This window comes from Anguilla anguilla, chromosome 4 (genome assembly GCF_013347855.1).
Source record: "Anguilla anguilla isolate fAngAng1 chromosome 4, fAngAng1.pri, whole genome shotgun sequence".
Taxonomy (NCBI): Eukaryota; Metazoa; Chordata; class Actinopteri; order Anguilliformes; family Anguillidae; genus Anguilla; species Anguilla anguilla.
In genome coordinates, this window is record NC_049204.1 from 46,520,367 (window position 1) to 46,533,824 (window position 13,458).

Genomic DNA, 13,458 nt, shown 5'->3' on the forward strand with positions numbered 1-13,458 from the left:
TTTCTTAAAGCCCAGATATATGTCGCTTCATAACTGAAAATTCTGCAGTAAGGATAATTCTGTACATTACAAGGGGGGGCAGAGAGCAGAAGATTTAAGCTCAACATCACAGCGACGCACTCCTGATAAACCAGTCGAGACTATCCGGTGTGGCCGCGTATCTGAATAACGTGCTCACTTACCAGAGTAAAACTAGCAGAAACTCAATATTCTATATACCAGATTATAGGAGTAAAAAAGAAGCCTATATACAAGAGTATCTTTTCTTTACAGCCAGGCATGCTTTAGGGATCAAAACGACCAATTTCAGCAACAATAACATTATAAAATCAAGACCCATGTTTCTCTCCTTCACAGGTAAATTATTAGTCTTTCTTATTATAAGTATGATTATTATACTTACAATCATATAGCTGTACCATATAACCATCTATTATACATGTAGGTTTGTATGCATTTGTTGATATACAGTTTATTATTAATTAATAATAATAATACATAAAGGCCCGTAATTGAAGTAAAGCAATGACATCCAAGGCACAGTTATTACTGTACTTTTTTCACACAAGAAAAACACACACAATTATCTGTAATACATGTAGGAAAATCCATGGATTCCTCTGCCCCCAAGCTCATTATCGCAACTTATTGGCTCACTATTATTAAAAATCGCTTTATTAATATTCATACTTTAACTGATTAAAAATACTGTGAAGTCACCCTGAAATTTTACAATCATCTCTTTTAAAAGCCTTAAGTACAGCCTGTGTGCAGGCGTGATTCATGACCACCAACATTAGGTTCGAACCGCCATATTCCATTATATAGTAATAGGTTTAAATAAATCACTTTGTAATTGAGACCGATCCCTCACATGGGCCGGACAAGTTGCTTTTTAAGACTCAATTACCCCCTTTCCCAGTTTCCTTCTAGAAGGCGCGGGCGCTGGCCGTGGAGGGGGAGGAGTCATCGGTCAGCTATTCCAGGGATGGACCCGATCCAAAGATGAATAAAACCACTTCCCTGCAGCCGCAACAGGCATTAACAGATTTATGACAATTGCACACAACCTTAATTTGTATCCAGCCGGTAATGCGTTTCAGGGCCAAAATACTTCTGCTGGGCGTTCCTTGACTGGATGTTTCTTTAATTATATGTCAGAGGCCATGAATGAGATTTTGAGATTTTTCCTCGGAGCGCGATGTCTGAAGGCTCGCTCTGATGACAAAACCATGAGAGGACAAACGGCGACTTGCAGATTTTTTTTATGCAAAAAAAAAAAAAAAAAAACATTTAATCATATTCATACATTTTTTTTCTCACTCTGTTGATACATAGATTTTGCCTGTTCCGCCTGTTCCCCCCCCCCCCCCCCCCCCTCATAAGTCATAAGGATCAGAGAGCTTTAATTACAACGCAAGATCGGGCACATAGATTGTTCACTTTAATAGGCGGCGAAAGCTTCAAAGGTAAAGCCTCGGTCCAAAACACAACAAAAAGAAAAGGGGCAAGGAAACTATACAGACGCGGTAAATGAGCGTAAAATAGTGTAAACGTACACATATTCACAAATCCATCATCGGCAGACAGCTATCTCTGATCATATCTCAACATGTAGAATCCACACGACAGGCAGGCCAAATACTGCATTATATGATGTCAGTGTAAAAACATAAATCACTAAATTATTCTAAATAATTCCAGAGGGGAGGGGGGAAGGGATTTGGGGCGGGAGCCTGTCATGAACCTCCCAGTCTCATCGCAGCGCTGGACCCACGGAGCGCTGGACCCGCGGAGCGCTGGCACAGAGCGGGGGGATCCGGTCAGCGGTGTTCCGCTCGGCCACGGCTCGCTCGCGCGCTCGCACTCTCTTATTGCCTGTGCATCCACATCAGAGCTGAATCTTTGGTGAGCACGGGGGTTTCTTTGTGTGTGTGTGTGCAGCTGGAGTAAAGTAAGGGGGGTGGGGGGGTGGGGGGGGTGTCAAAGAGCACTAAAGCCTCAGCCCAGACAGTCAGGAGACGCTTTTAAAAGCAGCTTCGCTTTTTTTTTTCTGTCGCTCTTACTGGATACAGTATGTAAAGTCGTTTAAAACTGAAATTAAAAACCAAAACACACTCGCTGCACAGCCGTCATTTCACCTAAACCTACAATCCTCGCTTATTTCTTTTCCCCCTGTAATTCATTTCAGAATCTGGTTCTAGTGTGTGTGTGTGTGTGTATATGTGCATGCGTGTGTGTGTGCATGAGTATATGCGCATGTGTGTGTGTGTGTGTATGCATGTGTATATGTGCATGTGTATTTGTTTGGACATTAGGCCTGAGTATGACTGTGCATGTATGAGTGTGTGTGTGTGTGTGTGTGTGTGTGTGTACTTGTTTGGACGTTAGGCCTGAGTATGACTGCGTGTGAGTGTGTGTTTGGACGTTAGGCCTGAGTATGACTGCGTGTGTATGTGTGTGTGTGTGTGTGTGTGTTTGTACATTAGGCCTGACTATTGCTGCGTGTGTGTGCGTGAATGTGTAAGCCGGTATGGTTGTGAATGTGCCAGCCTGTGCTTGTGTGTGCATGTGTTTGCATGTGTGCGCACGCGCAAACGCGTACGCTAGCTTTCTCCACACACAGTGCTGTCTCTCAGCGGGCCGCGGGCCCCGGGCCCTCCCTCTCGCCTGCCCCCGGGGCCCCTCAGCTCAGCTCGAACCCTGCAGAGGACTCGATGGCGTACAGGAGCTTGTTCCTCATCAGCTGGTCGTCGCAGAACTCGGGGAGCTTGAGCAGGTTCATGCAGGTGCTGGCGGTGGGCAGCCGCTCCAGGTCATTCCCCCCGTTATGGATGCAGAACGCTGGGTACAGCTCCTGCAGACACAGACACACACACACGCACACGTACACGTACAGACACACACACACACACGCACACACACACACGTACACGTACACGCACACACACACGCACACAGACACGCACACGCACACACACAGAACACACATAGCACGCATTTACCACCAGTCCACTTCAACACACAATGTCACAAGATGTGGGAACCATCAGCCAATGCAAAGGCTTAGAGTACATGCTATGCCACAAGCTATCGACGCAACAGACTTGTACCCGTTACACATTTCGGTAACTCCACTGAAATACCGTGCAAGAGGACAGCAGCCGTTCACACCTGGTGCACACAGCGCATTAGATTAGGCCATCTCTCTACTTACACAGGCAAAGACTGAACAAATACGCTTGTTCCACGCTGTCTGGAGCTTTTCTGACAGCCATGTCGTTTTCACACACACGCACACGCACACACGCACACGCACACAAACGCACTCGCACGGACACACACACACAAACACACGCACACACACACGCGCACACGCACACGCACACAAACGCACTCGCACGGACACACACACACAAACACACGCACACACACACACGCAGACAAACGCACACACACACACACACACACACGCACACGCACACGCACATGCACACGCACACAAACGTGTACGCACACGCACACACACACACACACGCACACACACTCGGCTGGACCGACAGCGCTGACAGATCTGACACGACTCCGACCGCTTGCTTGGCTAATTTTAAAGATGGCGGGCGGCTGAGGCGCGGCAATTAACGAGCCCGGCTAAATGGACCTGAAGGCTTTTCCTTAACAAGCCCATTTTTCTGACAATTAACGTATTAAACCGTCATTGCTTATTGAGAAAGTGTCATTTTGAGGGAGATCGTTCTGAAAAAAAGGCTCTCCATCATAGTTTTTAAACGGCTTCTCCTGACAGCGCTATTTCTTGTCTAATGAAAGCCGGGACATTTACGGCGCCTCATTAAGGGTAAGCGGGCTGCAGCGGAGGCCAATCGCAGTGCAAACCGAGGGCACCGATCCCTGGCCACGGACGCGGCACGCCGCATTCCTCCCAAAGTCAAAGGAATGAAATGAACGGCTTCACCGCGGTCTACCTGAGGATGGCTGCACAGGAGCTTCCTCCTTCCTCCACCGCGGGGCCCTCACTGCGTTTAAAATTAGCGCGGTAGTAATAAAAGCAATCAGCGGCCAATATCAGCCTCTGGTTATGCTACAGTACGCAAAGCAAAGAGCCTTTCAGGGATTTTCAACCGCCCGTTTTTAGTGCCCACTTCAATCAAGCGATTAAGAAAGGGAAAACGCTCTATAGCAGAGAAACTGACAGCTGATGACGCTGAGTAAGTCTATTCCAATACAAAGCTCGTATCGTCACACATTTTCTTATTATACTGTTGGCGAAGACTAAATGATAGGAAGCAACAACGGCTATTGAGAGGATGCACAATCATCACTGCTGACCTTCACCAGGTTTCTATGATCGCAGCTGCTTGGGAGTGAGGAAAGGCTGAGGAGCCTCTCACTGATAATGCCCCTCCAATGCAGCAGTGACTTCAGCGTACACCCCGTCAGCAGGGGGCGCTCCAGAGCCACACCTCGGGCCGGATCAACGCTGCCTCGTTGCTCTCCGTGTCCCAGTTAAGCCAACAAAGACCACTTTTCACACCGCGCCGCCTCTTAACTCCAATATTTATTGAGCGGACGCCGCACACTGACACACACCCAGCAGAGCACTACAATGCCCAGGGTCGTGAACCTCCCAGCGCATGCGCGATGGAGACAAGGCCCAGCGGGCCCAGCAGGCCCAGCCTCACAGCGGCCTAATTTGAAACGATCGTCCTAGTGTTACCTCCTGATGGAAATTTCGAGACGTGCCCGTAACCTGCGAGCGTTCACGGACGGTGCCGCTCCTTGGTAAACCTCCAGTGCACGGTTAAAGGGCTGTGATCACATGACCAGCGACGGGACAAACAGGACGCCCTCCTGCCGAAGTCTCACCTTGAAGCCCAGCAGCGGGGGTCTGGAGCAGCTGGTGACGAACTTGAGGAGCTTGCGTTTCTCCTCGTCCGTGAAGCTCTCCACCACCTCCCAGAAGATTTTGATGACCGGGTGATTGGCCGAGTAACCACCTGAAGAGAGAGCAGAGATTAGCCGAGCCTGCAGCCAATGAGCTCCCAGATTTCACCGCATAGCCTGTCCAAACCCACGGGATATTTTTACATCATTTGTTTCTGAAAAACTCAGGGGCTGAATTTTGGTCAGTGACAGAGCTGTGGGACAGATCACCCTGATGGATCAGACTGTGTATACCATCACGACCCTTCAGCCAATCCCACAGCTCAGCGCGTAGTTAATGATCACATTTTAAGACCATCTGCTTCACTGTCCAGCCGCCGCCATATTTTCAGCCATGCTCTTTTGTCTGAATGTGCACTAAGAGCCGATCTCTCACTGGTAGCTGAAAATGGCAGCGTCTGCATGCCACAAGTTCACAAGAGGAGACTCGGCTCCACGAAAGGAAAACAAAGCCATGTGAAAATACATCTCAATTTTACTTTCTAATTATTATTTTTGGAATATCTCAAGATTTATTTGCATGTCAATTTTTTAAGCAACGGTTATGCGGGGAAAACCCATGGAAATGAACCCCTCCTATCTGTAAACAGTTGCCAAAAAAGTCATGAAATGTTGAATTCCACAGAGCATGCAAAGCGGCTCGCCATTATCCCACACTAACAACAGGGGAGGTCCTCAGGAAAACTCTTCTCTCAAACCGCCTAAAGCCGCTTTCACAGTGTCCTTTGGAAAAACACTGCCGTCAATCTGCAGCATGGAGAAGACAAAATAACAAAAATAATCAAATGGGAAAACCTTAATTCACTCACCGGAATAGTTTGTGAACTTCTTCAGGTCGTCGAGGCAAATAGGAACGCGTGCACCAGAAATCAGGACCTACGGAGAGGCAGAGGAGGGGATAAACACCGTGTTTTTAGCGCTCGCTGTGCAGAGCACACAGACGTCCCGTGTCACAGGCTCCGCCCCCCTGCGCCGCTCACCTGGATCTCCTGCTGGTCGAACATGCGCAGCCACTCCAGGTTGACCACGTTGGCCAGGCCCTTGCGGAAGGCCAGGCAGTGGGGCCGGATCTGTTTGTTCAGTCGGTAGTCGGCCACCAGGTGGATGTAGGCTATCCGGTTGGCGGTGGAGACCGGGATGTCCTTGCCGCCCGGCTTCAGCTCCACCACCTGGAAAAACGTAGACGGGGACGTCAGTCCGGTGAGCCTCTGCCCAAACCAGCCCTGAACACACACACACCTCTCTCCGTCCAGCTGGGACCTTCCTTATATGTGCTCAGTCAAGGCCTTTCATCTGCTCTCAGAGCTACTTCAGATGAGGCAGACTCTAGACTCTGGTGCACAAAAGCAAAAAAATTATTTATCCTCATACTGGCAGCTCAACTAGGCCTTTCCCATAATTTATAGGCACCCATGATAAAAATGAGCAACAAAAAACAAAAAAGGCTAATTATATTACTTCATACTGATACAACTGACAATAGCTCAGAGATAATTTAAGTAATTAATTTAATCATTTTAAAATTATTGGCGCCTGTTCTCCTGAACTTTGCCCCCTCCCTTCACAAGGATTAATCTACTTAGTGGAATGATCCGTTTTCAGCCAAGTTTGAGGTTAACAAGGCCCCAGGACCAGTAGATGCAAATAACCCAGAAATATCAAAGACCCATCTGGTTATTTCACTGCAGGTATGACACAGGCATGCAGGTGTGACTTACGAGAACATACGTGTCCTCATTCTGACATCAAACCACGGTCGTACATGACCAAAAACGCTCACTCTGACCACAACACCCAGTTCCAACCCTAGTTCCAGTGCACAAGCCTGGCGAGGTGCGAAGCTATGACCCGCCTCCTCGGTGACCTTTGACCCTTTACCTGCCTCACAACGTGCTGACCCAGAGCCCCGTATTAGCGCGGAAAGCGCCGGAGCGTAATGACCAGGCCGCGCGGCCCTTAATGACGGGGCGGGGGGGGGCGCCAGCGGAGCGACTGGTCCCCCGGGCTCTGAGACCTCGTGGCCCTGCTCCACAAGGACAGCTCCTCAATCCATAACCGGGCGAGAGGCACTGGAGATGGGCTTCAGAGAGCAAGCAGACATTCCTCTTTAATTAGCTTTAGTGTATTAAGCTGTGGGTCACACTCATTAAGGTCTGAAGGAGGGGGCCATGGCTGGATCCAGCACCATCTTCTTTTGTGTGTTTTACTGATGAATATAATCAAGTCACAGTTCCATGTACCTGGGACACATCTTCCAATTCAAGACATGGTCCTCTATTTTCTAACTTACAAAGCAGGCTAAACTCACAAGCAGAACATTTTACACCCATAAAAAACAGAATGCCTGAAACTACAGTGAACAGTATCATGCTGGTGCATGTTCCTGAATCTTCACGATCATTTCAAATATTAATTTTTATTCTCTGAAGATTTTTGCAATCACAGTCTGTTCCTCACCGTATGTTTTTGCTTTCTGCAGGCCAGTCTCGCCCCAGACAATTGTGCACTTTATCTTGCTTACTTTGGCACCAGCCAGAGGGCAAACGCAGGGCAGTCTGGCCTCACATGCCTAATCTTCAGAAAATAGTTTTCTGTGCGGTGTTTGCCATGCGTGCGCGTATCGGGAGGCTGAGGACTGCATTGTGACGGCGGCGTAAAGCGTATTTAAAGAGCGGCTAATAACGCCGCGCGGCCCTGAGCAAACAGCCCACCGCGGGTAACCACGGGCTGGAGCCGCCGCGGGAGAGAGCCGCGCCGCTGCCGCCGAGCGTCCGCGCGAGCGCGCGGGTCAACCGCCGACGCGCCAGGGGGCTCGCCGAATTTGAGGGAGCCCTTCGTCGCTATGACGACCGGTCTTGTTTGTTTCTCTGGGCGATTGGTCCCGTAACGGTCAACGGCGCCGCTACGTATCCGCCGAGCGGCGGGGTTCAGATCCCGGCCCGGGCGGAGACGTGCTTTATCTCCCTTATCTGCCGCCGCTGCCGCATGATCGGAAGGAGCTGTTAACACTTAACGTTAACGCCGTTTGGCTGCCCGGGAAGGACCAGGAATATGGGAGCGGTGCACAGGGAGAGGGGGAGAGAGGACTGAGAGAGAGAGAGAGAGAGAGAAGGGGAAGAGGAGATGGAGAAAGGGGAGAGATAGGAGGGAGAGAAATGTACAGAAAAGACAGGGAGAGAAAGGGAGAAAAAAGGGAGAGAAAGAAAAAGAGAGAGACATTTCTGTCACACCTGCGCCTCCCCCAGGTCGTTGTTGACCACAGTGAAGTTGAGGCCCAGCTCCTCCACGTCGCCCTCGTAGCTCTTGAGGAACAGAAGGTTCCGGTACATCTCGGGGTCCAGCGAGGCCAGGTGGTGGATGTCCACGTCGGCACTGGTGCCCAGCAGCTTGGACAGGAAGAAGGTGGCAAAGGGCAGCTCCACCAGCATGTTCTCATACAGGGCCTGCACAGAAGAGAGGGAAAAGACTCCTCACACACAGACACTCAGCATGTTCTCACAGAGCTGCACAGAAGAGAGGGAAAAGACTCCTCACACACAGGCATTCAGCATGTTCTCACAGAGCTGCACAGAGAGGGAAAAGACTCCTCACACACAGGCACTCAGCATGTTCTCTCACAGAGCTGCACAGAAGAGAGGGAAAAGACTCCTCACACACAGGCAATCAGCATGTTCTCACACAGAGCTGCACAGAAGAGAGGGGAAAGACTCCTCACACACAGACACTCAGCATGTTCTCACACAGAGCTGCACAGAAGAGAGGGAAAAGACTCCTCACACACAGGCATTCAGCATGTCCTCACACAGAGCTGCACAGAAGAGAGGGAAAAGACTCCTCACACACAGGCAATCAGCATGTTCTCACAGAGCTGCACAGAAGAGAGGGAAAAGACTCCTCACACACAGACACTCAGCATGTTCTCTCACAGAGCTGCACAGAAGAGAGGGAAAAGACTCCTCACACACAGACACTCAGCATGTTCTCACAGAGCTGCACAGAAGAGAGGGAAAAGACTCCTCACACACAGACACTCAGCATGTTCTCACAGAGCTGCACAGAAGAGAGGGAAAAGACTCCTCACACACAGACACTCAGCATGTTCTCACAGAGCTGCACAGAAGAGAGGGAAAAGACTCCTCACACACAGGCATTCAGCATGTTCTCACAGAGCTGCACAGAAGAGAGGGAAAAGACTCCTCACACACAGACACTCAGCATGTTCTCACAGAGCTGCACAGAGAGGGAAAAGACTCCTCACACACAGACACTCAGCATGTTCTCTCACAGAGCTGCACAGAGAGGGAAAAGACTCCTCACACACAGACATTCAGCATGTTCTCACACAGAGCTGCACAGAGAGGGAAAAGACTCCTCACACACAGGCATTCAGCATGTTCTCACAGAGCTGCACAGAAGAGAGGGAAAAGACTCCTAACACACAGACACTCAGCATGTTCTCACACAGAGCTGCACAGAGAGGGAAAAGACTCCTCACACACAGACACTCAGCATGTTCTCACAGCTGCACAGAAGAGAGGGAAAAGACTCCTCACACACAGACACTCAGCATGTTCTCACAGAGCTGCACAGAAGAGAGGGAAAAGACTCCTAACACACAGACACTCAGCATGTTCTCACAGCTGCACAGAAGAGAGGGAAAAGACTCCTCACACACAGACACTCAGCATGTTCTCACAGAGCTGCACAGAAGAGAGGGAAAAGACTCCTAACACACAGACACTCAGCATGTTCTCACAGAGCTGCACAGAAGAGAGGGAAAAGACTCCTCACACACAGGCATTCAGCATGTTCTCACAGAGCTGCACAGAGAGGGAAAAGACTCCTCACACACAGGCAATCAGCATGTTCTCACAGAGCTGCACAGAGAGGGAAAAGACTCCTCACACACAGACACTCAGCATGTTCTCACAGAGCTGCACAGAGAGGGAAAAGACTCCTCACACACAGGCACTCAGCATGTTCTCACAGAGCTGCACAGAGAGGGAAAAGACTCCTCACACAGACACTCAGCATGTTCTCACAGAGCTGCACAGAAGAGAGGGAAAAGACTCCTCACACACAGACACTCAGCATGTTCTCACAGAGCTGCACAGAAGAGAGGGAAAAGACTCCTCACACACAGGCACTCAGCATGTTCTCTCACAGAGCTGCACAGAAGAGAGGGAAAAGACTCCTCACACACAGACACTCAGCATGTTCTCACAGAGCTGCACAGAGAGGGAAAAGACTCCTCACACACAGGCACTCAGCATGTTCTCACAGAGCTGCACAGAAGAGAGGGAAAAGACTCCTCACACACAGGCACTCAGCATGTTCTCACAGAGCTGCACAGAAGAGAGGGAAAAGACTCCTCACACACAGGCATTCAGCATGTTCTCACACACAGCTGCACAGAAGAGAGGGAAAAGACTCCTCACACACAGGCATTCAGCATGTTCTCACAGAGCTGCACAGAGAGGGAAAAGACTCCTCACACACAGGCATTCAGCATGTTCTCACACACAGCTGCACAGAGAGGGAAAAGACTCCTCACACACAGACACTCAGCATGTTCTCACAGAGCTGCACAGAGAGGGAAAAGACTCCTCACACACAGACACTCAGCATGTTCTCTCACAGAGCTGCACAGAGAGGGAAAAGACTCCTCACACACAGGCATTCAGCATGTTCTCACAGAGCTGCACAGAGAGGGAAAAGACTCCTCACACACAGGCATTCAGCATGTTCTCACACACAGCTGCACAGAGAGGGAAAAGACTCTTCACACACAGGCATTCAGCATGTTCTCACAGAGCTGCACAGAGAGGGAAAAGACTCCTCACACACAGACACTCAGCATGTTCTCACAGAGCTGCACAGAGAGGGAAAAGACTCCTCACACACAGACACTCAGCATGTTCTCACAGAGCTGCACAGAGAGGGAAAAGACTCCTCACACACAGGCATTCAGCATGTTCTCACAGAGCTGCACAGAAGAGAGGGAAAAGACTCCTCACACACAGGCATTCAGCATGTTCTCACAGAGCTGCACAGAGAGGGAAAAGACTCCTCACACACAGGCACTCAGCATGTTCTCACACAGAGCTGCACAGAGAGGGAAAAGACTCCTCACACACAGACACTCAGCATGTTCTCACAGAGCTGCACAGAGAGGGAAAAGACTCCTCACACACAGACATTCAGCATGTTCTTACACAGAGCTGCACAGAGAGGGAAAAGACTCCTCACACACAGGCATTCAGCATGTTCTCACAGAGCTGCACAGAGAGGGAAAAGACTCCTCACACACAGACATTCAGCATGTTCCACACAGAGCTGCACAGAGAGGGAAAAGACTCCTCACACACAGACACTCAGCATGTTCTCACAGAGCTGCACAGAAGAGAGGGAAAAGACTCCTCACACACAGACACTCAGCATGTTCTCACAGAGCTGCACAGAAGAGAGGGAAAAGACTCCTCACACACAGACATTCAGCATGTTCTCACACAGAGCTGCACAGAGAGGGAAAAGACTCCTCACACACAGGCATTCAGCATGTTCTCACAGAGAGCTGCACAGAGAGGGAAAAGACTCCTCACACACAGGCATTCAGCATGTTCCACACAGAGCTGCACAGAAGAGAGGGAAAAGACTCCTCACACACAGACACTCAGCATGTTCTCACAGAGCTGCACAGAAGAGAGGGAAAAGACTCCTCACACACAGGCATTCAGCATGTTCCACACAGAGCTGCACAGAAGAGAGGGAAAAGACTCCTCACACACAGGCACTCAGCATGTTCTCACACAGAGCTGCACAGAGAGGGAAAAGACTCCTCACACACAGGCATTCAGCATGTTCTCATACAGAGCTGCACAGAGAGGGAAAAGACTCCTCACACACAGGCATTCAGCATGTTCTCACACAGAGCTGCACAGAGAGGGAAAAGACTCCTCACACACAGACACTCAGCATGTTCTCACACAGCTGCACAGAGAGGGAAAAGACTCCTCACACACAGGCATTCAGCATGTTCTCACAGAGCTGCACAGAAGAGAGGGAAAAGACTCCTCACACACAGACACTCAGCATGTTCTCTCACAGAGCTGCACAGAGAGGGAAAAGACTCCTCACACACAGGCATTCAGCATGTTCTCACAGAGCTGCACAGAAGAGAGGGAAAAGACTCCTCACACACAGACACTCAGCATGTTCTCTCACAGAGCTGCACAGAGAGGGAAAAGACTCCTCACACACAGACATTCAGCATGTTCTCACAGAGCTGCACAGAGAGGGAAAAGACTCCTCACACACAGACACTCAGCATGTTCTCACATAGCTGCACAGAAGAGAGGGAAAAGACTCCTCACACACAGGCATTCAGCATGTTCTCACAGAGCTGCACAGAGAGGGAAAAGACTCCTCACACACAGACACTCAGCATGTTCTCACACAGAGCTGCACAGAGAGAGAAAAGACTCCTCACACACAGACACTCAGCATGTTCTCACAGAGAGCTGCACAGAGAGGGAAAAGACTCCTCACACACAGACACTCAGCATGTTCTCACAGAGAGCTGCACAGAGAGGGAAAAGACTCCTCACACACAGACACTCAGCATGTTCTCACAGAGAGCTGCACAGAGAGGGAAAAGACTCCTCACACACAGACACTCAGCATGTTCTCACACAGAGCTGCACAGAAGAGAGGGAAAAGACTCCTCACACACAGACACTCAGCATGTTCTCACAGAGAGCTGCACAGAGAGGGAAAAGACTCCTCACACACAGGCATTCAGCATGTTCTCACACAGAGCTGCACAGAAGAGAGGGAAAAGACTCCTCACACACAGACACTCAGCATGTTCTCTCACAGAGCTGCACAGAAGAGAGGGAAAAGACTCTCACACACAGACACTCAGCATGTTCTCACACAGAGCTGCACAGAGAGGGAAAAGACTCCTCACACACAGACACTCAGCATGTTCTCACACAGAGCTGCACAGAAGAGAGGGAAAAGACTCCTCACACACAGACACTCAGCATGTTCTCACAGAGAGCTGCACAGAGAGGGAAAAGACTCCTCACACACAGACACTCAGCATGTTCTCTCACAGAGCTGCACAGAAGAGAGGGGAAAGACTCAGGGATTCACTAGGGGGCATGAGACATTAAGACAGGCTTAATCCCCGACTCAGTGCTGCAGTCACACCTCTACAGCAGTCGACACACGGCTGGATATTCCCACAGGAAATGTGCTCCAGTATCGCCGATTACATAGCAAAATAAATGGTAAAACTGGAAACTATTCACATGTCAGTTAAAATCAGGAGCAATGTTTTCATAGGTATTTTGACTGACTGCAAATTGCTTTGGCCTCCACCTCATTGAAAATATTTTTTTCTATATTTTCAGTAACAGCTGATAATGCATGTACACAGGGGGAAAAAAACAAAAGAAAACAAGAACCGGAGTGATCACTGTAATTCTGAAC

General features: G+C 49.7%; 1 protein-coding gene across 2 annotated transcripts in view; it reads right to left on the reverse strand.

The window, feature by feature from the left end:
* Positions 1–1,275: 1,275 nt before the first annotated feature.
* ube3c (ubiquitin protein ligase E3C) overlaps positions 1,276–13,458 on the reverse strand; it is a 42,785-nt gene continuing 30,602 nt past the window's right edge. For both annotated transcript variants that reach the window (XM_035414921.1, XM_035414920.1), the window contains exons 20-24: positions 8,193–8,405; positions 5,943–6,131; positions 5,772–5,838; positions 4,885–5,015; positions 1,276–2,857 (exon numbers count right to left, since the gene is read on the reverse strand). In XM_035414921.1, the coding sequence (XP_035270812.1) occupies positions 2,687–2,857; positions 4,885–5,015; positions 5,772–5,838; positions 5,943–6,131; positions 8,193–8,405 (771 nt within the window). In that variant the 3' untranslated portion in view covers positions 1,276–2,686. The remainder of the gene's footprint in view (positions 2,858–4,884; positions 5,016–5,771; positions 5,839–5,942; positions 6,132–8,192; positions 8,406–13,458) is intronic.